Source organism: Suricata suricatta, chromosome 3, assembly GCF_006229205.1.
Source record: "Suricata suricatta isolate VVHF042 chromosome 3, meerkat_22Aug2017_6uvM2_HiC, whole genome shotgun sequence".
In the NCBI taxonomy this organism is placed as follows: domain Eukaryota; kingdom Metazoa; phylum Chordata; class Mammalia; order Carnivora; family Herpestidae; genus Suricata; species Suricata suricatta.
Window position 1 is genome coordinate 130911525 of NC_043702.1, and position 26605 is coordinate 130938129.

General features: G+C 37.9%; 1 protein-coding gene across 1 annotated transcript in view; it reads right to left on the reverse strand.

The window, feature by feature from the left end:
* Positions 1–499: 499 nt before the first annotated feature.
* SWT1 (SWT1 RNA endoribonuclease homolog) overlaps positions 500–26605 on the reverse strand; it is a 90506-nt gene continuing 64400 nt past the window's right edge. The window contains 4 exon segments of the mRNA XM_029935187.1: positions 500–1434; positions 1436–1532; positions 12285–12349; positions 15585–15651. Coding sequence (XP_029791047.1) covers positions 1399–1434; positions 1436–1532; positions 12285–12349; positions 15585–15651 — 265 coding nt within the window. The 3' untranslated portion in view covers positions 500–1398.

Below are 26605 nucleotides of genomic sequence, written 5' to 3' on the forward strand. Positions count from 1 at the left end.
TTTTCTTTCTCTCCCTCTCTCTGCCCCTTACCTGCTTGTGCTCTCAAACAACAAAAAAAATTTTTAATAAAGAGAGGGAGTTTACAAAACAGAACCAAATACTCTGGTTTCTCTTCAGATCATGTAAATCTTTTGCCTTTTACAAAGCAGAACCAAAACCCAATAAAAACCAGAAGGAGTTGAAGGATAAAAATCCAGAAAAAAAAAACAAAACAAAACTTGGAGGGGTGGGGAGGGTGATGCTTTTCTGGCTCCTTCAGTAAGAAAAGGAAAGAAGAAGTGAGCAGAGATCCTCTAGAAGCTTCTCCTTCCATGGAGCTTGTACCCCTGAATGGCATTTGAGCCCTAGGTAGAGGTGCAGCTTCCGATGCAAACAAAATTCAGTGGGGCCCTGCACAGACTGACACTGAGAATCTGGAGTAGATTCTGTTACATTGGAGAGGTTCACTTTTATCACCATACCTTGTACATGATTCGGAAACACAATCTGAAAGCAAAATGAAAATCAAAACCTTACTAAAATAAAATTTATTGCTTTTTGGTAAAAAAATAAATTAACATTTAGCATAGAATACCAAATCAGATTTAATCTGATGTATTAACAAAAGCATAGTATACTCTACTAAACAAGGATTTCCGATGTATTATATAACTAGATAAAAAGTCGACTGAACACTTGGTTTAGCTGGGGGCAAACATTAGTCACTGCCACCTAACCCCACAAATTCATGCCTCTTCACATTTGAGGGAAAACTCTATTATAGGGGTCTCCCCTGCTTTTTCTATTAGAAAGGCCCTGAAAAGTGACAAGCCAGGGAAGAAGATAAGAAATGATACAGTAAGTAGGAGCTGAAGTCAAAATTGTACTTTCATTACCTTAGGGGAAGTGGAAGGGATGTGTGTTCGTTCACCAGGTCTACATGGAAGACAGTGTGATCATAAAACAGCCGAGGGGAAGATCTCATTTGTGGAGCATGGTGAGCATGGCCCCGTCCGAATGCTTTCTTGGGGTTTGGAAGTGTTTCTGGTCATGTGCTCATGTTTAGGGTTGAGAGAGATGCTAATGTTGTGGCCCCAGGCCTTCCACAGATGCCAAAGTGGCTCCAGCCCTAAGAGATTAAAAAGATAGCTCTGCCTTCCTTAGACAGATTGGCTCAGCGTCAGGAGTAAAGAGGTAGGGAGGTATTGTCAACTGCAGTGAGTTGAGTACATAGTTTATCCCACAATGGATGCATTAGGCTTTTTAAAACCTCAATGAGATTATCAACAATAAGTAATCACTTTCTTGCACCTATGAGACATTTTTTTATAAGATTCTTGGGTTTGACTCAAAAGGCTGAAAGCCACTCTACTGTTCCTTAAGACAAATGCAATTCCTTTCAAGTTATAAATCAGGATTTAGGTCCTAAGGTCGAGCATGTCCTCACACCATCCATCCTCTGTTTTTGGCTTCCATATAGACAGATGCATTGCACTGCTGCATGGAATTTTCCATCTCGACCAGTTGGCGGCATCCAATGGTTAACTTTTCCCTAGAGGATAAAGAAATAAATCACTGCAAGACAGAGTCAGATAAATGAAAAATCTTGACACAGAAGGATTACCTGGATTTGAAATACATTCTTTGATAGTTGAGAGAGAAAATACCAAGAGAGTTATAGTTTCTTAGCACAGACTAAACAACATGAGAAGATAAGCATGTAGTAGCGCAGATTCTCAGACAGCCAACATGGGGAACTTGGTGCAGTTCCTAGAATTCAGGAATAAGGGTTCCTACGGGAGACCTGCTGCCAACAAGGACAGTTGGATGCTTAAAAATAGTCCTTAGTACGGTCTCTGAAGGACTCTCCCCGCAGGAGTGGAGTGACGTTACAGTGCTCTGGTCCAAAGGGTAAGCAGTGCTAAAGCCTAGATCACATACCTTTGTCTTAACTTGGTTTGAGAATTAAAGAACAGGTAGCTTGGAGGATACCAGGAGGATGCATCTCCTGACAGAAGCAGATAACGGAGAGGAAATGGGAAATTGACAGAGCTTCAACTCTTTTTATTTATATTTTTTCTGAGCTTCAACTCTTAATTTTACTTAAGACTAAGCCTAGCCGGTCTCTCATTAGCTGACTTGGGCCCACAACTGTGGGATCTGTAAGTCATCAGAGTACCAATCCATTGTATCTGTCTAGAGTTGAAATCTCATGGAAAACTATTTAAACCTACTGGGAAATGGTCTACAGAAGCTCATGAAGAATACCCAGCATCTAGTAAAACATATGGCACATTAGGTATTTAAGAAATGACAGGTTTTTAAGTGTAAATCGCACTGTTATTACTTCCTTGACTTCTAAGATCATCTCTGGACCATCCCCGTGGTGTTGGGGAGGACCACTAGCCACCTCTCTGCACTTTCCTCCCCACCCACGGATCCCTTGATGTAGGATACAAATGAGGAAGAAGTCAGTCAGAACTCAGGGACTAGGATGAGAGGTGGTAATGACAGCACAAGTAACCACACCACACTCGGTGCAGCCCTGCTTCCCCAAGACGTGTGCTTTGTCCGACACTGACTGAAACCAGACGTTTGGGTTTTGTGTTACTCAAGTCCTGTTCCTTATATTTACAGTGCTTAAAATTAGTTTTACATTACTGTCAATTCTTCACAACTACTCAGAAGATGGTTTTTGGAAGAGCCTAAGAGATCCCAAAATAGAAGCGATGTAAATGTTTTCTCATAAACTTAAAAGTGAAACAAAAAGGGCAGGCCTCATTCCTGTTCTTGGTGATTTATTCCACAAGTGGCGGGCTCGGCGGGGGTGTGGGGGGAGGGAGGACAAAAACACTCCTTTAGTAACTAGACTTTGAATCTATTTCTGTGTTTTGTCTTCTTTCTTCTTTCCCCTCCTCTCACAGTTAAGAGGTGAGTTCTGTCTCCTCTCTTGATCCGAGTAGCATCTGGCTTCATCTGTGTGGGTCAGCATTCTCACTGTGCTTCAAAGAATCTACAGATTCTTTGCTGCGGTGAGCTGTCCTTGCTGACTGAGCAAAGTACCACGTGCTTTTCCTATGATATGACAGGAATTGTTAAGTTCCTTTTCCCCAGGGCTTCTATGGAGAAGGGCAGAATACTAGATGTGGGGACACCTTAACACATTTGTGTGTCATTCTGCAGCATTTCTGTGAGTCATATCATGTTGGCTTTCACCAAGTTGTGAGAACACTCACAATCATGAGAGGCAGCCCATTTCAAAATTGCTCTTAATTTCTAGAAAGTTCTTCCTTTACACTAGGCTTAAAAAGTCCTCCATTTTCTGACCTGAGCAGCCTAAGTTAAAAAAAAAAAAAGTCATTATCTAATAGTACAAATATCTTATGTCTCTTATAGTGATCCTATTTCTCTCTTGCAAACTAAATAATCCCAACTCCTAATCGGTTATGGCCAATAGGTTCTGACCAGGAGGTTGCTTCTAGTTTCTATATTGCTCATGAGATTTCTGCAAAATTGCCATTTCTCTAAATTGTCCTATCTTGGGTATCAAATTTGCTTTGACCCAATCTCAGGTCAAAAATAAACTGGAAATTTGATCAAATTAACCTAAAAATAATTTCAGTGGTTATCTGATTCATTTCCATGGCTAATTTTGTCAAAATGGCATGGCAGTAGTGAAATGCAGTGATCTAATTACAGTATTAGATGCAGTTTTCCCAAAATTCTTTCTAGGTACAAGAAGCAAGTCTACAACGGGCATGTTTTGCAGGTCTATGAACGCTTCTATTTATTTGCTGTATGTATCTCAAATGAAAGACAAATGGAATACAATGTAATGCTAATGTAAAAACAGTACAGGGACCCCTGGGTGGCTCAGTCAGTTGAGCATCCATCCAACTCTCGAATTCGGCTCATGTGATGATCCCAGGATGGTGAGATCGAGCCCCGTGTGGGGCTCTGCGTTAAGCCTGGAGCCTGCTTGGGGCGCCTGAGTGGCTCAGTCGGTTAAGCATCCAACTTCGGTTCATGTCATGATCTCACGGTTCGTGGGTTCGAGCCCCATGTCGGGTTCTGTGCTGACAGCTAGCTCAGAGCCTGGAGCCTGCTTTGGGTTCTGTGTCTCCTTCTCTCTCTGACCCTCCCCGCTCATGCTCTGTCTCACTCTATCTCTCAAAAAATAAAAAAAGTAAAAAAAAAAATTTGTTTAAGCATGGAGCCTGCTTTAGATTCTTTCTTGCTCTAACTCTCCCTCCCTCCCTTTGCCCCTTAATCCCACTCTTGTGCATGCTCTCTCTAAAAAATAATAAAAATAAAAACAAATAAATACAGTATATAATAGCTAGCCTCATATTCAAAGGTGAAGTATTAAAAGCTTTCTCCTAAAATCAGGAAGACACAGATGCCCACGTTCACTGCTTCTGTTCAACATACTAAAAATTCTAGGAACACAATTAGGCACCAAAAACAAATAACAAGCATACAAATTGTAAACAAAGAAGTGAAATTATCTCTATCTACAGATCCTAAACAATCCACAAAATAAGTGTTAGAACTAATAAACTAATTCAGTAAAGCTGCAAAAATAAAAGAGCAACAAAAAAATCAGTCGCATTTCTAAACACTAGAAATGAAAAATTAGAAGAGTAAATGGGGGCATCTGAGTGGCTCAGTCAGTTAAGCGTCAAACTCTTGATTTTGGGTCAAGTCATGATCTCACAGTCAGTCGTGAGATCAAGCCCCATGTCGGGCTCTGTGCTGACATAGCAGAATCTGCTTGGGATTCTCTCTCTGTCCCACTCTCCACCTCCCCTGCTTGCCTGCACTCTCTTAAAATAAATATAATTTAAAAAGAAAAGGAAAGGAAATTAAGAAAACAATTCCATTTACAATAGCATGGAAAATATTGAAATACTCAGAAATAAGTTTAACTGAAGAGGCACAAACTTGTATGCTTTAAAAAGCACAAAACATTGCCAAAAGAAATTAAAGACCGAAATTAGTGGCATCCCATGTTTATGGATTGGAGGACAGTGATAACTCCGCAAAGCAATCTACACAGCCAATACAATCCCTATCAAAGTCCCAATAATCTTTATTTTTTGCAATATTCAAATATTGCAATCCTAATATTCACACAAAATTGCAAGGGACCCCAAAAAGTCCAATCCTGAAAAAGAAAAGCAACATTTAGAGGACTCAACTTCCCAATTTTGAAAACTCAATACAAAGCAGTGGAAAATAAATTTTATCAAAATTTGTAAAAACGAGCCTTCATCTATTGCTGGTGGGAAGGAAAAATAGTGTAGCTGCTGTGAAAAAAAAAGGCAGTAGTTCCTCAAAAAGTTAAACACAGGATTCCACTCTTAGGTATATACCCCCCAAATCTGGAAGAGCTGGAAGAATTCAAACGAATACTTGTACACAAACAGCAAGAGTATTCACCACGGCCAGTGAACACAACACAAATGTCCAACAACAGAGAAATGGATGAACAAAATATGGTCTGTTCATACAATGGGATATCATGCAGCCATAAAAAGGAGTGAATTACTAAATGCTACAGTGTAGATGAACCTCAAAAATATCACGCCAAGTGAAAGAAACCAGATACAAAAGATCGTATGTGGTAGAATTCTATTTATAAGAAACATTCAGAATAGAGAAATCCAGAGAGACAGAAAGCAGATTAGAGGTTCCCAGGGTCTGGGGGGGAGGGTAGCACTCACACTGACTGCTTCACACGTACTGAATTTCCCTCTGGGATGATGGGAAGGTCTTGGACTAGAGTCATGATTGCAAGACAGAGTGAATGCACTAAATGGCCCTGAACTGTACACTTTAAAATGGCTGTTAATTCTAGATTTTATCTCAATTTTTTAAAAAAGTGTATACGTTTATCCTATAACATCTTCTATCACAAATAAGGAGTCAAATTTAGTGCAAAGTATTGCTGAATTGACACAAAAAAATAGTGTCCTTTTCTAATTAAAGCAGAAGCATCAAAGGTCTAAATGTGGTTTTGAGATTATTTTTCTCTAAGGCTTTTTTTCTGTCTAAAGCTTCTTGGACAGACCAGGTCATTAATTTAATGCAGGGATTCTCAAACTTTAATGTTTCCTGGAGGGGTGGGTAACACAGGTTGCTGGGCTCCTCCCCAGAGTCTCTAATTCAGAAGGTCCAGGGTGAAGCCTTACAATCTGCATTTCCTGCATGTTCCCAGGCAAGGCTGATCCCCAAGTCCAGGAACCATGCTTACGCGAACCACAACTCTAACGTGATCTGGAAGATACTACCATGGAGGTGATTCCTGGCATCAGAAAGCTGTAATTCCCAAAAGCACCCGCCACAAGGAAAAAGCAGCTTCAGATCCAGATGCTGGGTTAGGCGGCATATTGTTCGGATACGCCAGTTATTTTATGAGACTGATGTTGCAAACTAATTTGCATTTCATACAGAAAAAATGACCTTTAGAGGCCTGTCTCACAAACATGCTGGAACACACTGTTCAAGAGCTTTCAAGGCAAAGTGAACCACATGCTGTTGCTAACTTATTTCTCATACATAGAAAAGATTCCACCCAGGATATCTGTTTGGTCATTTATTTGATAACCTCATTTATTTACCATCCTGGAGTTTCTGAGCAAGCTCCTCAGAGCTTACCTTAGGGTAAGCAGTCCTCAGACCTCACTGGCAAGCCCAAAAAGCTCTGATGAAGGCTCTACAAAGTATAGAAAGTAAAACACAGAACTTATTTATAGATATAAATACCAAGGTTCTGTCTGCTGTGTCATGGAACTCAACTTTTGATCAAAGCTACTTTCAGTCTGAAACCTTAACTCCTTGCTTTATCAGAACCTAGGAAATAGTTTCCTGGTTTTGAAAAGGAATTTAATTACTTCCCTATTGCAATAAACGTGGTAGGGGGCACATCAGCAGTCTCCTCCTCTGCAACTCTGCTTCCTTTCATCTAGTGCATTTGGCCCTGTGTCTAGTATGAACCACGGAAACCAAAAGAACCTCTCTCTCAGCAGCTTATTTGAAAACTGTGAGCTGTGGAGCGCAAGTGAGGCTAGTCTGAGAGCTACTGACACTATAGATGTAGCAAATAATTTCAACACAAACCACAGAGTAACAAATCTAAAAGCTACTAATCAAAGGCTTCTAAGCAACAGCCACCATTTTGCAATGAATTCAAGATATTGGATATATTCCACTTCTCTTCACTCCTTAATCTCCATCACCTATTTCACTCATCCCCTACCCGCCCCCTACCCCCCCTCCTCAGGTCACCATCGGTTTGTTCTCTATAGTTAACAGTCTGTTTCTGGCTTTGTCTCTCATTTTTTTCCCCTTTGCTCATCTGTTTCTTAAATTCCACATATGAGTGAAATCATATGGTGTCTGTCTTTCTCTGACTTACTTCGCTCAGCATTATACTCTCTAGCTCCATCCATATCATTGCAAATGGCAAGACTTCATTCTTTTTTATGGCTGAATGATATTCCATTGTATATATACATACCACATCTTCTTTATCCATTCACCAATCAATGGACACTTAGGCTGTTTCCACATCTTGGCTATTGTCAATAATGCTGCCATAAACACAGGGGTAGTGCACGTATCCCTCTGAATTAGTGCTCTTATATTCTTTGGGTAAACCCCCAATAGTGCAATTACTATTGTAGGGCTCGTATGGCAGTTCTATTCATTACTTTCTCAGGAACGTCCATCTGGCATTCCAGAGTGGCTGCACCAGTTTGCATTCCCACCAATGGTGTACGAGGGTTCCTTTTTCCCCCACATCCTTGCCAATACATGTTGTTCACTGTACTTTTTATTTTAGCCATTCTTTATTATAATTTTGGGGTGATACTTTATTATAATTTTGGTATGCATTTCCCTGAGTGATGTTGAGCATCTTTTCATGTGTCTGTTGGCCATCTGGATGTCTTGTTTGGAGAAATGTCTGGTCATGGCTTTTGCCCATTTTTAAATTGAATTATTTGTTTTTTAGGGCATTGAGTTTTATAAGTTCTTTATAGATTTTGGATACTAACCCTTTATCCGATATGTCATTTGTAAATATCTTCTCCCAAGTAGGTTGCCTTGTAGTTTTGTTGATTGTTTCCTTTGCTGTCAGTCGCTTTTTATTTTGATGTAGCCCCAATAGTTTACTTTTGCTTTTGTTTCCCTTGTCTCAGGAGACATGTCTAGAATAAAAAGCTGCTAAGGCTAATGTCAGAAAATTACTGCCTGAGCTCTCTTCTAGGGTTTTGATGGTTTCCTGTCTCACATTTTGGTCTTTAACCCATTTTGAATTTATTTTTATGTATGGTATAAGAAAGTGGCCCAATTTCATTTTTCTGCATATTGATGTCCCATTTTCCCAACACCATTTGTTGACAAGACTGTCTTTTACCGAGTGGATATTCTTTCCTGCTTTGTTGAGGACTGACTACAGAGTTGTAGGTTCATTTCTGGGTTTTCTACTCTGTTCCATTGATTTATGTGTCTACTTCAGTACCAGTACCATACTGTCTTGATCACTACAGCTTTGTAATATAACTTGAAAGTCAGGAATCGTGATGCCTCCAGCTTTGCTTTTATTTTTCGAGATTGCTTTGGCTATTCAGGGTCTTTTGTGATTCCATACAAATTTCACATGGAAAGTCTTTCCATTTGTGTTATCTTCAATTCCTTTCATCACTGTTTTATAGTTTTCAGAGTAAAGGTCATTCACCTCTTTGGTTAGGTGTAATCATAGGTATCTCCCAGTTTATGATGCAACTGTAAATGGGATGGTTTTCTTAATTTTTCTTCTTCTTTATTATTAGTGTATAAAAATGCAAAGTGAGGAATAAGTTTACGAATTGCTTGCACCCCATGGGTTGACATGGCATAACGAATTAGAAAGCCATAGGATGTACACAGCCAAGTTTGGGTAAACAGGATTAGGTAAGGCAGGACCAAGGCCCAGTACAGGTAAAGTGGGCAATGGCCTAGATAGGACAAAGGTACAGGAATAGGGAATCTTAGGAGGAAAACATCCACAATGAGATAAACAAGATTAGGTATTCAGGGCAGAAACACTCACCAACTTAGTACAATAGCAGAAAGCTGCTTTCACAAGAAGGAAGGACCATATTAGGTAAATGGGTAAATAGGTAAATTCTTATCCTACAGGCAAGTTTAGGTAAACAAAGGTGGTGCCTCCTGTCTGCTGTAAACAACCTTCCTCTCTGAGCCAAGATTTTTTTTTTATTAACCCAAACCCCTAACACTGCATTTCTTCAAACCCCCCTTTCCCTCACACCCACGAGTTAATGTTCAGGATTTCATTGTCTCTTTGTGCACACCCATCCTAATAAAAATGGAGCAAGGACCCTTACTCAAGGTTCTTGTCTTCTCCCAGACATTAACTTCTCTTGCATTTTTAATCCTGCATCCTACTTTCTTGCTGGACAAGAAAGAACTCCAGACCCAGAGTCTAGAACAAAGCAACAGATTTCTGTATATTGATTTTGTATCCTGTGACTTTACTGATTTCACTTACCAGTTCCAGAACTTTTTTGGTGGAATTTTTAGGATTTTCTATATAAAGTATCATGCCATCTGAAAATAAAGTTTCACTTTTCCCTTACTGATCAGGATGCTTTTTATTTCTTTTTGTTGTCTGATTGCTGCGGCTGAGACTTCCAGTGTGATGTTTCACAAAAGTGCTGAGAGTAGATATCCCTGTCTTGTCCCTGACCTGAACGGTAAACTCTCAGGTTTTCCCTATCAAGGAAGATTTTAGCTGTGGAGTTTTCATACAAAGCTTTTATTATGTTGAAGTATGTTTCCTCTAAACCTACTTTGTTGAGGGTTTTTCTCATGAATGGATGTTTTACTTTGTCAAACGCTTTTTTCTACATCTACTGGAGTGATCATATGGTTCTTATGCTTTCTCTTACTGATGGGATATATCATGTTGATTGATTTGTGAATACTGAACCACCCTCCCAACCCAGGAATAAATGCTACTTGATTGCAATGAAGGATTTTTCGTAAAGTATTGTTGAATTTTGCAGATGTTATATTTTTGACACACGTCATGTACACAAACCTTTAAATGTGGTCCATCTGTAAAGTTCTATAATAAGAGTATAACTGATTGACAGTCTGAAGATGAAAGTAAAAAAAAAATTGTCTTCACCCACACCTAGCTACAACAGACATGCCCAGTGGTTTTAGATTTTTCTTGGAAAAATTTCGTGTTAACACTGTCAGTGCACCTGCTCGTGAAGTTTTGTAACAATGCAGGTAGATGTGCAAGTCAAAACTAGCAAATAGAAGGGGCATATTACACAGCAGTGAAAGTACAGTTTTGCTGCAGCACTTGCTCTGAACACATGAATCTGGTCCACCACCACTGCTATATTACAGAAGTTGAGCATGATGCAAATTTCACATTTTCTTATATCCAGTTTCAACAGTGAACAGAGAAAACTGTACTCAGCGGAATGAAGTTAATGTGAATACACAAAACACACACCTGCACACACTTTAAACATGTACCAGAACCAAACATTTAGTGTTGCAACTCTACATTCCATTTCAGATAACCCTCCTTCCACCACATCGCACGAACCCACAAGCTGCAACCCTTCCAAAAACCACTTCCACATGCAAACTTCAGCTCCTTTTCAAGGAAACGTGTCAGGTTTTTTGTCATATTTATATATTTCTTAACCATTTAACATGTGTAAAACTGAAACCACTTTGATTAGGTTCCTATCTTTTTTTTAAATGGGTTTCTTACTAAGTTTCTAAGTGATGTGTCTTAGCCCCATTTTTCCCAAGAGCCCTTTTCTTGCATAATTTTGCATAGCACAGAGGTGATATTTGGGAATGAATATGTTATGCCACAATAGAACTGACTGTAAGCAAGCCAACTACTGCTCCTTGCTTCAACGTGGATGAATCTCAAAAGCCAAAAAAGAAGAGCCGGGGGCTGGGGGTGGGAGAGATGGAGGGAAACACCGACAGCATTAAGTGGGTTTTTGCTCCTCATGAATGTGTTCACCTGGGCTCAGGACTGGAGGACTTCACACATACACCCTGAATGTTAAAGACTCAGATTTATACCACTGCCTTTGTTACACATGAATGTTATAAACAAAATTATTTTTTTAAAGAATATATATGGGGGCGCCTCGGTGGCTCAGTTGGTTGGGCGTCTGGCTTCGGCTCAGGTCATGATCTCACAGTTTGTGGGTTCAAGCCCTGCATTGGGCTCTGTGCTGACAGCTCAGAGCCTGGAGCCTGCTTCCGATTCTGTATCTCCCTCTCTCTCTGACCCTTCCCTGCTAGCACTCTCTCTCTCTGTCTCTCAAAAATAAATAAAAACCATTAAAAAAAAAAGAATATATATGATTCTATTAAGTACATATATTAAGTACATAAACAGGTGAAATCAATCAACATATATTTACTGATACAGACACCCATAAGACAAGAATTATAAGCACACATCTCCAAGGAGAGGATGGAAGGGAGGTCAGACACGTAGGGAGGGGTAAAAGTCTATTCTGTCAACTGAATGGTAGGCATGAGTATCTGTTATAATAGTTACTCTTTGAAACATGGTCTGGGGAAAATAAGGGCCTGTGAGGTCAAAGAGGTCAGAGTCATTTTCATAATAAGACTAAGGCATGGTTTGCCTTTTGCATTTTCATTCTTGCAAGAATGTGCAACAGTTTTCCAGAGGCACATGACATGGCATTTTCAAAGCAGACTCCATTCAAAAGCAACTATAAGAGCCCATCTGTCTTCAATTAAAACAAACGTAAAGAGATTTGTAACAGCATAGAACGTCACTCTTTTTGTTTGGGGAAAAATTATTTTCAAAATTATACGCTCCTTACCTTAACATGTAATTGCTTAGTTATTATTTTGAAACGACTAAATATTTAAAAAATTTTCAACTGTAATTTATAATACAGTAGATATAGATAGGGATGCCCTACATAAACAAAATGTCTTTGGGGTCTTCAACAAACAGTTTTGTAAAATATAAAGGAGTCTTTGAGGCCAAAACATTTGAGAACCACATTAAACCTTATACCTACCCTTGTACATGCACACGCGCACACACCGAGCTCTGGTGATTGTATGGACTATTTCACGTTAATAAAGGCAAGATCAAATCAGTTCAGTGAAGACATACAAGGAGCACCCTCTGCCAGCACATCCAGTGGTGCCATATTCGGTAGAAGCCGAGGGAGGACAAGAGCAGATCTCTAATACGGCTGGGACTTACCGATACTCGGTCTGTGAGACGCAATCATAAAGCTCCTGGGCAGTGAACTGGACGTTTTTATTTACCTGAAGAGAGCCAAGATGTAGTTATTTCAAATGCTTATGAAGTCACCTGAGCAGAAAAAGCACAATTAGAGGGACCCATATTCTGAGGGAGAATGTCAAGTTTCCAGTGTTTCCAGACACTAGAACGACTGGAGCAAGAACAATCAGAAGTTTGGGGATCACAATGCTAGGCTACGCCCAGCTATTCTAGTCCTATTGCCACAACTCAACCTGTTCACAGAATCAGAAGTGATCTATGGTTTTGGGGTTGGTGAGAATTACGTAGATAATCATTTTGTAGATCAAGTGGAAAGAAAAAAAATGCGTTCTCCATGAAACACTAAATTACTACTACCGGCTCTTATCAATAGATTCAGGCTTTAGACCTCCTGGGTGGCTCAGCTGGTTAAGCGTGCAGCTCCAGCTCAGGTCATGATCTCGTGGTTCATGCGTTAGGGCCCCGCATCAGGCTCTGTGGTGACAGCTCAGAGCCTGGAGCCTGCTTTGGATTCTGTGTCTCCCTCCACACCCACTGCTCTTGCTCTGTCTCTCAAAAATAAACAAATATTAAAGAAAAAAATAGATTCAGACTTAAACCAGCCTAGCATTTTAGATTTCTAATGCACATATTCAATGTTTATTTTCTAAAAAAAATTTTTTAAAGAAGTTAAAAAATTATATTTAAAGGACTTGAGTAGATTTGGGGTCATATAAGTAGACTATTTTAAAGATTTTATTTTACTTTTTAAAGGTTTATTTTTGAGAGAGAGTGTGTGTAAGTGGGGGAGGTGCAGAGAGAAAAGGGGACATAGGATTTGAAATGGGCTCCGTGCTGTCATCAGAGAGCCCCAAGCAGGGCTCAAACTAATGAGCCATGAAATCACAACCTGAGCCAAAGTCAGATGCTTCACGGACTGAGCCAACCAGGCACCCCTATTTATTTACTTTTAAAGTAATCTCTGCACTCAATGTGGGGTTCAAACCTACAACCCCAAGATCAAGAGTCTCATGCTCCACTGACTGAGTCAGCCAGCTGATTCAGGTAGACTATTTTAAAAGCAGAAGCAGCCACACCTTGTTTATATCCTGAACATTAGAAATAATTCAAGCTGGAAGAAAAAATTAACTATTCAGTTCTAACAACACTTGAGTATTATAGCTGACCTTACTGAAGAGCCTTCCCTTTCATTTAAATACTAAGTTTATAAACTGTTGGAAAAGGTCTATTTGAGAAAAAGCTTGATTTATAGACATTTTCTAAAGAAATGTCTTTTTCACACTGTCAAGGTGTCAACATTTAAACTAATATGTTTTGGGGTGCCTGGGTGGCTAAGTTGGTTAAGCATCTGACTTCGGCTCAGGTCATGATCTCATAGTCTGTGAGTTCGAGCCCCACATCAGGCTTTGTGCTGACAGGTCAGAGCCTGGAGCCTGCTTCAGATTCTGTGTCTCCCTCTCTCTCTGCCCCTCCCCTGCTTGCTCTCCGCTCTCTCAAAATAAAATAAAGACATTAAAAAATGTTTAAATTCATAAATATAATAATTCAGATATAATTTATAATACTATAAATACAAAAGTCATTGATCATATAAAGAAAAGTCATGACACACTTGGAGGACGCTGTGATTTAATTCTGTATTTTTTGAAGCTTACTATTGATTTAGGCTATATTCTCCTTATGTGCACAGGGAAGAATCTGGAAATTAATAGAAATTCTTTTTTTTTTTAATGTTTGAGAGAGCCAGAGAGACAGACTGCAAGCAGCAGAGGGGTAGAGAGAAACGGAGACACAGAATCCAAAGCAGGCTCCAGGCTCTGAGCTGTCAGCACAGAGCCAGATGCAGGGCATGAACCTACAAACTGTGAGGTCATGATCTGAGCCAAAGTTGGATGTTTAACCGACTGAGCCACCCAGGTGCCCAAGAGAGAGATTCTTTTTCTCAGATAACTCAACAAATAGCACAGTGCCTATATTTTCAGAAATCCTGAATCAGTGATGGAAAACACAACTCCTTCTATAAAATAGGTAACACCATTGAACACTTACTCTGTGCCTGGTCCTATTTGGGGCACTTCGTATATGTTAAATTATTTAGTCTTTAAACAATATCTGTAGGGGCGCCTGGGTGGTTCAGTCGGTTAAGCGGCCAACTTTGGCTCACAGTCTGTGGGTTTGAGCCCCGTGTTGGGCTCTGTGCTGACAGCTCAGAGTCTGAAACCTGCCTCAGATTCTGTGTCTCCCTCTCTCTCTGCCTATCCCCCACCCATGCTCTGTTTCTCTCTGTCTCAATAATAAATAAGCATAAAACATTTTTAAAAATATAATTTATCTACTGATGTTATTCCCATTTTACAGATGAAGAAACTGAGGCAAAGAATTAAATAACTCTTTTAAGAGCACATAGTTAATAAGGGGTAGAACCAACATTTGAACACAGGTAATTTGATTCCAGTCTGTGCTTTTAATATGTTAAATAAAAAAAGTTAAATAAGGAGCAAACCAGGAATAAAAGTGAATATATTTTAAAAAGTTTGACTCCATAAGAAAAGAAAAACCTGAATGTATGTCACATTCCTTCATTTAGAACATTAAAAAAAAAAATTAAACACACACACACACACACACACACACACACACACACCAAGAAAGAACATACAGGAGCCTGGGCAAAGAAACTGAAGATCTACAGAAACCTTTCCCTGGATCAGCACTGACAGGGAAAGCCTTCAAGTTATGTGACAAATACATCGGAGCCACAGCTCGGAGCTCCACCACCAGGGCCTATGCTGCTGCTACAGAGGAAACGAAATTACAGCCTTCCTCTTCGCCCATCAGCGGCTCTCACTCAGAGGTGGCTCTTTCTCCCGGGAGGGCCATCTGTTTATGTGAGCTGAGCGGGGTGTAGTCACAATGACTCAGATACTGGGATTCAGCATCTGAGGAGCAGAGATACTGAACATCCGTAGTGTTCCACACAGCGAAGAAACGGCCTGTCCGAAATGTCAACAGCACCCCTAACGACAAACAGTTCTGTGTTGGAGAAAGTATAGGATTATAGAGCTCTATGCTTTTTTACATCAAGAATGAAAGAAAAAATTTAATAGGGTCTTTGACAAACTTCTGTGGCATTTAAGAATTTAAAGCAAACGTCAGTAAAACAGAATTCTGTTGCATTTTAGAATTCTACCATGTTTATTTATAGTAAAACTTGTTTATAGTGGAAATATGATAAACAAGTTAAAATATTTCTCATACCTCATACTTGACTAGGAAGTTATAGAGGGTCTCAACATCTTGATAATTACTGTTTGGGGCCAAAATCCTAAAAAATAAAATAAAAACAAAGGAATGGGAATGAATGATTAAAAAAAAAATAATACCTTGAACTTTTCCTCAAAATATATCCCTGTGAGATAATTTACTGTATGATAAGGTTATTAAAATGTTTACAGACATTTTTGGTTTTTATTTATTCACTAAAAATTATAAAACCATCAATTTAATTCAACACAGATCATTTTATTAAAATATTTCTTATATTTTATGCTTATTTATTTTGTGCTATTTTATACTAATTTATATTGATATATCACCACTTAAGCATTAAGCATTCTTACATGAAATTTACCTTTGGAGTTACAATAATACATATTTCTTAAAAGGCAGATAGAAATGGAAGTGCATTTATACTCCATGCCTTCTAAGCAGCAGGCAACGCTTGAAGAGTTCCCACAGAAATGCTCAACCAGTCCGAGTGGACAACTGATTAAACTATCAGGCAACATAAAAGAAATCCTAATAAGAGATTTCTAACTAAATTCAAATAATACTATTTGAACTATCAGCTTAGCATTCATCCTATGAAAAAGCATGAGTAATCAGAGTATGTCCGTTGCTGAGAATAACACTGATTCATAAAATAACAATGGAAAGGAATGTAAACAACATAAAAATATACATATGTAAGTGACAGAAACCTAAAAACAACAAATGGGAACAGGAGAAAAACAAAAATAAAGGAGAAAAGAACATATTTCTCCATGTAGCATTAAAGTATTATTTTTTTATACTAAGGATTTTTGAACCCTTTCAGGATGAAGTCTTTTTTTTTTCTTCTGGAAAACAAAAAGAAAAAGGAAAGGAAAGCAGTCCTTTTGTTAATGGTATAGTGATGATAAGCCTTGCCTTGTTTCCTAGCTGTGTGACCTTGGGTGAGTTGTGACTTCTTTTCTCTCATCTGGTAAATGAGGACAGCGACAGTCCTCACTTCCCAGTATTCTTAGCAGAATTAAATGAGTTCCTTAAGAAAAGTCTTTATAACAGTGTCTGATAGTCAGCACTATATATGTTATCAATTATAATAGTAATAATAGTAACATAACCACTATTACCATCTGAGAGTTTCAGGCCACAGAATAACAGGACAGTGATTTAACTTATGAGAAATCAATTAATTCTTAAAATCCAAGTGCCTTTTATTTACAATGTCTCTAGGTCCTCACATCCCTGCCAACACATGATACCTTCAGACTTCAGAGTTAACTGATCTCGATAAACTTAATTAAATCTGTCAACTATTTCGCTTTTATTAGACTTGTGGGAAAGCTTTTATAAATCATTTTTCAGAATACAATCACATTTTTAAAGGGGCTATACTCCTTTGGAGGAGATATATACAAAATACAAAAATCTGCATAAGAATACTAGTTTCATGGAAAACACCTTTTTCCTCCCAACAAGTAATTTTAAAATACAAATAATCTTCGGGACGCCTGGATGGCTCAGTTGGTTGAGTGTCCTACTCTTGACTCCGGCTCAGGTCATGATCTCATGGTTCATGAGTTCAAAACCCACGTCTGCTGTTAGCACAGAGACTGCTTGGGATTCTCTCTCTATCCCTCTTTCTCTGCCCTTTCCTCACTTATGTTTTCTCTCTCTCTCTCTCTCTCACTCTCTCAAAATAAATAAACTTTAAAATACAAATAATCTCCTAACCAAAAAAAAAAGGTGGAGGGAGAGAAGGATAGTATGTGAGGGAGAGTCCACAGATAATCCCCTTTAAACAATGAAAACAAAGCAATCTAGATAAATTAATCTTTCAGAAAGGCAATGGAAGAAAACAACATGTCCTACTTTTGTAACCAAATGTAAACAAACTAGCAGCAATGTGGAGTAATTTACATCTATTCACTTTATAGCTCTGGATTATTTCCATAAAAAAGGTAAGAAAATTAGATGAAACAAGATGCTTTATATTAAAAGCCTTAAAAATTCTAAGCCAGTATCACAAAAGTACTTTACCAGAGAATAAAATGAACATTTCTCTGTCCTGAAATACTTCACAGAAAAGTTGGTTTTAGGTAAATTAGCCATTTATCTATTATAGCAACAAGTCATATCCAAAGTAAGAAATAAAGAAAATAATTACATTATCCTAGTTTTCTGATTAGCAACAAATTGAAACATTTGAAACTCCCTACTTGTTTTGTTTTTAACAGTTTTACTGAGGTACAGTTTACATACCATACATTCATTCATTTAACAACTCAATGATTTTTAGTAAGTCTACAGAGCTGCACAACGATGCAATTGAGAGTGTTTTCTTCATCCTAAAATGTTCCCTACTGCCCGTGTGCAGTCACTTTCTGTTCTCGCCTCCAATCCCAGCCAGCCCCAGGCAGCTACTGATCTACCTTCCATCCCTACAGTGTTGCCTTTTTGGACTACATTGTTTTCTCAGTTTGTAAATCCTTTCCCCTCTTATCATCACAAAGCACAGCTGTAACTATAAATGATTATCATACTATGATTCAGAGCCCAGTGGGTGAGTCAAAATCTTGTGGATAACAGCTAAAGCCCAACAATGTATTTGTTAAGTATAAAAAAGCAAGATGCATACCAAAGATACCCAAAAGTAGAACAAGAGACCCTTTATTCTCTCATTCAACAAATCTTTGGGACCTACTACGAGCCAAGCTCTGCTCCAGGCCTTTGGATACATCAGTGACCAAAAAGACAAAGACTCATGGTAGACCAATGCATCATAACTCTAAAGGGCTCCTAAAAAAAAAAAAAAAAAACAACAACCATCCTGACAGCACAGGAAGATAACGAAGGAAGACAAGTATCTCATTGTGATGCATTTGACCATCTCTTCCCACTTGTCAATTGCTATGTGTAAACAAACAAGTTTAGAAGTGATTCTAGTGATGAAACACAATTTTACGTTTCTAAGGAAGAAGTCATTTGCTCCAAATATGAAGATTTGATTATCTCTAAATATCACAATATTATTTATATTCTAGTGAATAAAGGTATATTGGTGTGTATCATTCACAGATATATTACTTTTATAATCAGACTAAAACTACACATTCTATTTTATTAAATTAGGATACACATTACAAAATTCATTATAAATGTACTATTCTTTGTCCCTTTATTTAAAATTTACTGTTCTTAAAGAATGTTTGGAGGTAAATTTAACCCTAAGTGGACAATCTTTATTAAAATACATTCAGTTTAGGGTTGAATTCAGACTTCATTATGTCCTATGAACTCTGAGTTTATGAGAACGGAATTTGGCCTGGTACTAAAAGAATTGCCAACTTACACTAACTAGAATACAGCTTGTTAAAAATACATAAAAAAATAAATGGAGAAAAATGCTTCATGGGCTTCTATGCCTTAGTAATTCCCCACACAGAAATTCTTGAGAGGTCAGCCTTCTCTATAGCTTTCTCATTTTTTTTTCTTATACCAATGTGGAAACAAAAGACTCTTATAATGAAAGTCCTAAAATTATCCACCAGTGGCAACTTTTTAAAATAACAGAATGAAGAAGTTAGCCCTTGAAGGAAATGAAATACTTCTTCAGAAAATGGCCTTTTTTAATTTATAAAACTGTCCACCTTTGTCTCTTCAAGAGAAATTCACAATGACCAATAGTATTTATCAAATGCATACTATTTTCTGAAATGGATATTTTACTAAAATACTAGCTATGGAATATAAGAGAAAACTAAAAGACATGGTTGCCTATCTTCAAGTTGTTTATAATGTGGAAATTTCACGTTGGACACCTGGTCTCCGAATTGGGGAACGGACCTCTGAAAGAGGACGGAGTCCTCAGCTCGTAGATTATTTACAAACTGTACCTCATCTGAACGCACTCTGCTTTCCCTTAGAACAGCATCGACAACATACAGTGTCTTCCTGAACACCTGCTCAGAGACTGATGACACATATTACACACATCATCTCGAATTCTTTTCACACCACAAATTCGGTTACATGACTTTGATCAAATTATCTGCTTCTCTGCACCTGCACTTCTCACCCGTGAATGCCCAACATCATATTGAGTGGTGGTAAGCATCTCTCCACTGGTTTGACTCTGGAGCCTGTGCTTTTTCCACTGATAAAAAGGATACCCACCACTATCTTCTTGCCTTTAAATGATTTTATTAAATCAAATGAAATAAAGTTCTTTTAAAAATAGCTAGAGGAGCGCCTTCGTGGCTCAGTAGACTAAGCGTCTGATGCTTGATCTCAGCTTGTCTTGATCTCAGGGTTGTGAATTCAAGCTCTGTGTTAGGTTCTGTGTTGGGCATGAAGCCTACTTAAAAAACAATAGTAATAAAATCAAAATAAAATAGCTGAAGAATTTTAAATGTAAGCAAAGAAATGCTTTAATTTGTCATTTACCAAATGTTTCTGGTAAACTGTCTTGTGTATGTTCAAATACTTGATCTTTGTAGTTTTTATAGCTTTCTCAAAGCCACAAAGGAAGTTAGTACCAGAACCAACACTCAAGAGAAGCCCTGACACTTAACCACAGAACTTTTTTTCTTTTTATCTATGAGCAATTAGCATTAAGTAAGCAACATGTTAATCTGAATTACACAAATTTCATTTCCATCTTGTCCAATATCAATATATCTCTTTAAGAAAACAAAAAGACTATTCACTCAAATGTTTTAAAAAGAAGTTACGGGGTGGGCTTGGTCAATTGAGTGTCCGACTTTGGCTCAGGTCATGCTCTCATTGTTCGTGAGTTCAGATGCCATGTTGGGCTCCGTGCTGACAACTCAGAGCCTGGAGCCTGCTTTGGATTCTGTGTCTCCCTCTCTCTCTGCTCCCCACCCCCCTGCTTGTGCTCTGTCTCTCTAAAAAAACAAACACTAAAAAAAAAAAGAGAGACAAATTAATAGAATAATCTGACTGAAATTAAAAATCAAATAATTGCACTGAAATGACTAATTTTTAAGTTGGAATTTTGAAAATTGAAACAAAACTCTTCTCCTAATAGAGCAACAGACTCAGGAGCGGGAAAAGAAGTCTAGAATATTCAAGTTTTATATCTAATTCTAGACATTCAAAAGAAGAGAGAGCATGTTCTTGGATATTTATAAATCATAACTTACATCCCACAGAACTGAATAAATTATGTTCCCTGCTGGCAAGACAAAGTTTTACATTAATATAGTATTTTAAATAGTTTTGAGAGTGAAAAAATTAATAAGTTTATTTAAAAGTAGTTATATGGCTTATTTCATTTAGCATAATGTCCTCAAGGTTCATCCATGTTGTAGCAATACCAGAATTTGCCTCCTTTTTCAGGCTGAATAATATTCCATTGTATGTATTACACCATAATGCCTATCCATTCATCTGCTGATGGACACTTAAGTTGCTTCCATCTTTTATCTATTGTGAATAATTTGGCTGTGAACAGGGTTGGGCAAATACAGCTGAGACCCTGTTTTCAAGCCTTCTGTGTATATAACTAGAGTAGTGCCTGTCAGAGGCTGAGGGAGAAATGAGGCTTTTAGAGGCTGGGGAAAGGGAATAGTTTAGTTGCAGATGGGATGAAAGGTATAGAGGTGACAAGTTAGAGAGATGGATGGTGGTGATGGCTGTGCATTATGAATATATTAAAAATGTGTTAATGTGATGGTAAAGGACACTTAAAAATGGTAAAGATGGTAAATTTTATGGTGCATTTTACCAAAATAAAAAAATCAGATTAAAAAAAGTAACTATACAGACTGAAAAGGTTTGGTTACGGCATTATTTGAAACACCTGTTTTACATTCTCTACTGACTCAAGGCTTACATCATTATTGGGGATGACATAATTTATTCAGCATCTAACCAGTGCCAGGAATTGAACAAATGCTATCTCTAATCTCTGCAATTTAAGAAAGGAACTATTATAAACTCCGTTTTCTAGATTAGGAAACAAATACAAAGAGGTTAACCTATCTCGGTGACAGTACATTGATGGAATAGGATTCAACTGCTAATCATTCTGACTCTCAGAGCTCTTTCTTAATGTTTATTTATTTTTGAGAGAGACAGAGCATGAGCAGAGGAGAGGCAGAGAGAGAGGGAGACTGAGAATCCAAAGCAGGCTCCAGGCCATGAGCTATCAGCACAGAACCCAACCCAGGGCTCAAACTCACAGACTGTGAGACCATCACCCGAACTGAAGTTGGAGGCTTAACCGACTGAGCCCCCCAGACACTTCTCTTCTCATTTTAATAGTGACATACCTGGATAGTACTACCAAACTGGATTTTGCTGATGATTTAAGTTCTATTACTCATAAACTGGATGAAAATTGACCACATTGATAATGAGGAAACATTCAACCAGGAAAAAAAGTCTTTGGTCTTAGAGTACAACTGCCTCCTTTTTTGGGTCACTTATTAGGAATAAAATTGAAATCATATGTTCTCCATAGTTAATTTGGTGAAATCAGCTGAGTAAATAGGAGATATCCATCAGCTAAATTTTGAAAGAATATTGTATATAATTAAAACTGGTTAAAAGAAGGGTGCCTAGGTGGCTAAGTAGGTTAAACATCCAACTTCGGCTCAGGTCATGATCTTGAGGTTTGTGGGTTCCAGCCCCGCATTGGGCTCTGTGTTGACCATTCAGAGCCTGGAGCCTGCTTTGGATTCTGTGTCTCCCCCTCTCTCTCCTTGCCTCCTCTGCCCCTCCCCTGCTCTCACTCTATTGCTAAAAACTAAACAAACATTAAACTAATAATAATAAATTTTTAAAAATTAAAAAACTGGTTAAAAGAAAAAAATCAAATGATTTAAACAAATTAGACAAATTATTTCAATTTCCTGTTTTCCCTTCAGAGACAAAGAACTCTGCAAGGTGATTATACTAATTAGATACAGATATTAAATATAGGAACTTTAGTCAAAATTAATAATTGAAATCTGATTTACTCAGAATACTGGCAATCCTTTTTTTCTCCTAAGGTTGGTGGTGGGACAAGAGTTTATAGGTAATTTTAATGACTACATTTGTAGTTTAGTTATAAAGGCAATTTTATAGAAGCAAAATATAATTCTGTTAAAGGAACAGACTATATAGTTTACTTATACGCTAGACCTATATATACATATAATAAAAATACACTGACCAACACTACAGCTTTCTGTTAATTTTGTAAAAAGGTTAAAATACTATGTATCCATATACTTTTCACTTATCCTTTTATCTGGGTCATTAGCCTGTACCTCCAGTGTATTTTCTACATTGGCATTTAAGCATAATATAATGGTTAGGGGCACCTGGTGGCTCTGTCGGTTAAGCATCTCTTGATTTTGGCTCAGGCCATGATCCCAGGATCATGAGATCGAGCCCCATGTTGGGCTCTGCACTGAGCATGGAGCTTGCTTAAGATTCCCGCTCTCTTTCTTCCTCTCTCCCCTGTTTATGCTTTCTCTCAAATAAATAAATAAATGTATGTATGTATGTTATAATCGCAGTCTCTCTGGAGTCAGTCTGGAAAGTGAAAGAGCAGGGACTGAAACCCAAGGAAGATGGCTCCAGTGTCCAGGTTCCTACCCACTACCCACCACACAAAATGCCTCTAGATACATGCAACACGTGAGATGAACACTCACCCTAAAATATGGTTTGCAAGTATACGGCTGACAGAACCTTAAGGATCATCCAATTCTAATCAAGGTCATCATGATGTCTCTTTAAGCAATAGGAATGTAATGAAAGCAACATACATAACACTGATGTCGGTCTGTCCAGCTGTGTTTCAAAATTTTGAGATGACTATCAGACTGAGATAGTTGATGAAAACTAATAGTCTATATAGAACTTGGAAAAAGGGATTAAAGAATAATTTCCCTGCATAGAGGAAAGGCTGACCTGACTGAAGGGCAGATTAAGCTCTAGAGTAAAAGAGAGATCACTTTAGCTTCAGGCCAACAATTGCAAGAGGATGGCAAGAAAGCTTGGTAATGATCTAGTTTGGAGTATAAACTTTCCTCTAGGAGTTTATAAATATTTTGGTTCGGCTGCTGATTTCAACATAAATAAGTAAATAAGTGTACTGATATATCAGCTTACTTTGTTCTAAATTTGATTCCTGTGAGTCTGAGAAGGGTTTCAGTAAACTGATTAAATTCCTAAACTTGCAAATTTGGGGATCAAACTCTCTACACCTGGAACTATGGAATGATGGCTTTAAGATCCAGGTGGCCGGGCAATTTCTTTCAAATTATTTATTTCTGCACCTACTGATTATCACATGTTAACTCTTGTGTGGAGTGGGGATATAAGAGTTCCTGCCCTTAAAGAGCACCACCTAGTCTCTCTTTAAAACAAGTAATATAAACAAGAGAGAATCTACAGGGACTAACATTGGTTGTCCTTGAAGAGAACAAGGTAGCTGAGGTAAAAGGGATGCAAAGAAGAACTTTAGCCCACTGTATATCCTTTCTTTGCTTTGTGAATTATTTTTAAGCAACGTGAATGTATTATATATTTTAATGATTAAATAAAATTATTTGCAATTGGAAAAAAAGAATTGATGGACTAGAAAATAAATCTGAGGAAATAATTCAGAATATGGCAGAGAGGGATAAAAGAGATGAAAAAAACCAAAACAGGAGGTAAGAGATACAGTTCAAAGGATGAGGAGAGGCAGGAATAGAAATTCCAAAATAAGAAAAGGAGGAGAATGGGGGAAAGGCAATGATGGATGTGATAATGAATGAATATTTCTGGAATTGAAAATGTGAGTCTTCAGATTGAAGAAGGTATTCCACACATCTCACGAAAGATAAATGAAACAAAACCCATACCTAGATGTATTGTGATAAAATTGCTGAACACACAAGTTACAGAGGAATATCTTGACAGCATTCAGAGGAAAAAGAAGACTAAGGAAAAGCAATATGCTGACAGCTGACTTCCCATTTCCAAGACGATAGAAGATAATGAAATTTTGTCTTCCAAGTACTCAGGGGAGAGAGTTCACAGCCTAGAATCCACACTCAGCTCAGGATCAATCAAGAATGGAGGCAAACCAACACTTGGAGTCAAAATGAGAGCATTTACCACCTACAGCTTTGCTAGAAGAATGAGTCAAACATTTGCTTTATCAAATAAAAAGCTGAATCCTCAGAGTAGGATGAATGAAGCAGCAGGAAAATGCAAACACCTAACAAATATGACAGGGCCAAAAACAAAAACTATTTTATATAAAAGTAATTTGGGGGGGTTAAAACAATGTGAACCTATAATATCACAAAGTATGGACAAGGAAGACGAGGGAAATGAGAATCTAAGTAGTCTTAAGATCCTTATTTTACTCAGGATCTAAATAATCCTGATATTTTAGACTTTATAAACCAAGTATGCAGTTATTAGTTTAAGGGTAACAATATAAAATAGAAATAAAATGTGCAACTTTCCAACGAGAAGTGGGATAAAATGAGGCTTGGAAAAATTAACAACAGTACACCTTGGTCAATCCAATAAAGGGCAACCGAGGACAAAGGAAAGGATAAATACAAAAGGTAAAGTGGTGGCACACAGCCCCTCATGGGACACTTCAGGATGGCCCTCACTGTGGAGCCCCCAGCAAAGATCTTTGAAAGGAATTTCAGTAGCTGTACTTGTGTTTTTGGGAACATAGTTTTTGTTTAATAAGATGAACACAAGCCAAGATTTTAGTGCAGTGATAAGCAAGATATTTCCCTTCATTTAAAATATACATTTGTACCACATTAAGGTTGTTTTAGTTCATTCATTTGGTGGGTAAAGGTCTGTGACCTCAATTAGTTAGCACTTCTGTGCTGTATTCTTAAAGTTTCCATAAGAATTGTTTAACCTTAGGGGCGCTTGGGCGACTGAGTCCGGTAAGCATCCAACTCCCTCTCAGGTCGTGATCTCACAGTTCCTGGGTTAGAGCCCCACGTCAGGCTCCTCACTGACTGTATGGAGTCTGCCTGGGATTCTCTCTTTTTCCTTCTCTCTCTGCCCCTCCTCAACTCATGCCCCCCCCTCAAAAATAAATAAACTTAAAAAAATTATTTAACCTTAAAAATTTCAACATTTGCAAAGGTAGGATAGTATTTCTGGATTAATAAACCTGTTTGAATTTTAAAAGATAAGAAAAGATGGTAGAAATAAGTCCAAATATACCAGTAATCGTATTTATGTAAACAGATTTTACTTATTATCAAAAAACCAAGTCTAGCCTTACGCCATGTAGAAACGAAAAGAAATAATGACCCAGAATGTTTGGAGATAAAGAGAAAATACTAACAAAAAGAAAAGAAAAAGCTAGTCTGGCAGGATTAATATGTGACAAAATAAACTTGAAAGGAAAAATTATTAGCAGTAAAGACGACCAATTCACCCAGCAGATATACCAAAATCTCACAATATAGAAAGCAAATGTTGACAGCATTACAACTAAAAAAAAGAAAAGCTCACAATTACGATCAGAAATTTTAACAAAAATCACTGAACTACTTAGACAAAAATCAGCAACCATATACTAATACAAACGACATACAATGAACAAATTTGACCTAATGGACATGTAGAGAATCCTTTATCATAAAAAACAGAGGAATAAAACAGAAAGGAGTCAGGTGGCCCCAGTTTAAGTGATGAGTTTCGTTCTAGACTTTTAGAGTGGCAGCAGAAAGCTCACAACTGAACCAAGGAGAGAGGGAATATGGAAATAAGTTCATGAAAGGGTTGGAAGCAGATGAGATCACAAAAGGAGAGCATATACACAGAAGGGAAGGCGGTAGTGATAGGATACACCTAGCAGTGAGTCTAGAAAACAAGTTGCAAAAGCATGAAGTGTATCAAGCAACAACCAAACTTATCCTAGGTTAGAAGTATTATTCTCCATCAAATACCTAGGAATAAACCTAACCAAGGATGTAAAAGACCTATATGATGAAAACTATAGAAAACTTATGAAAGAGATC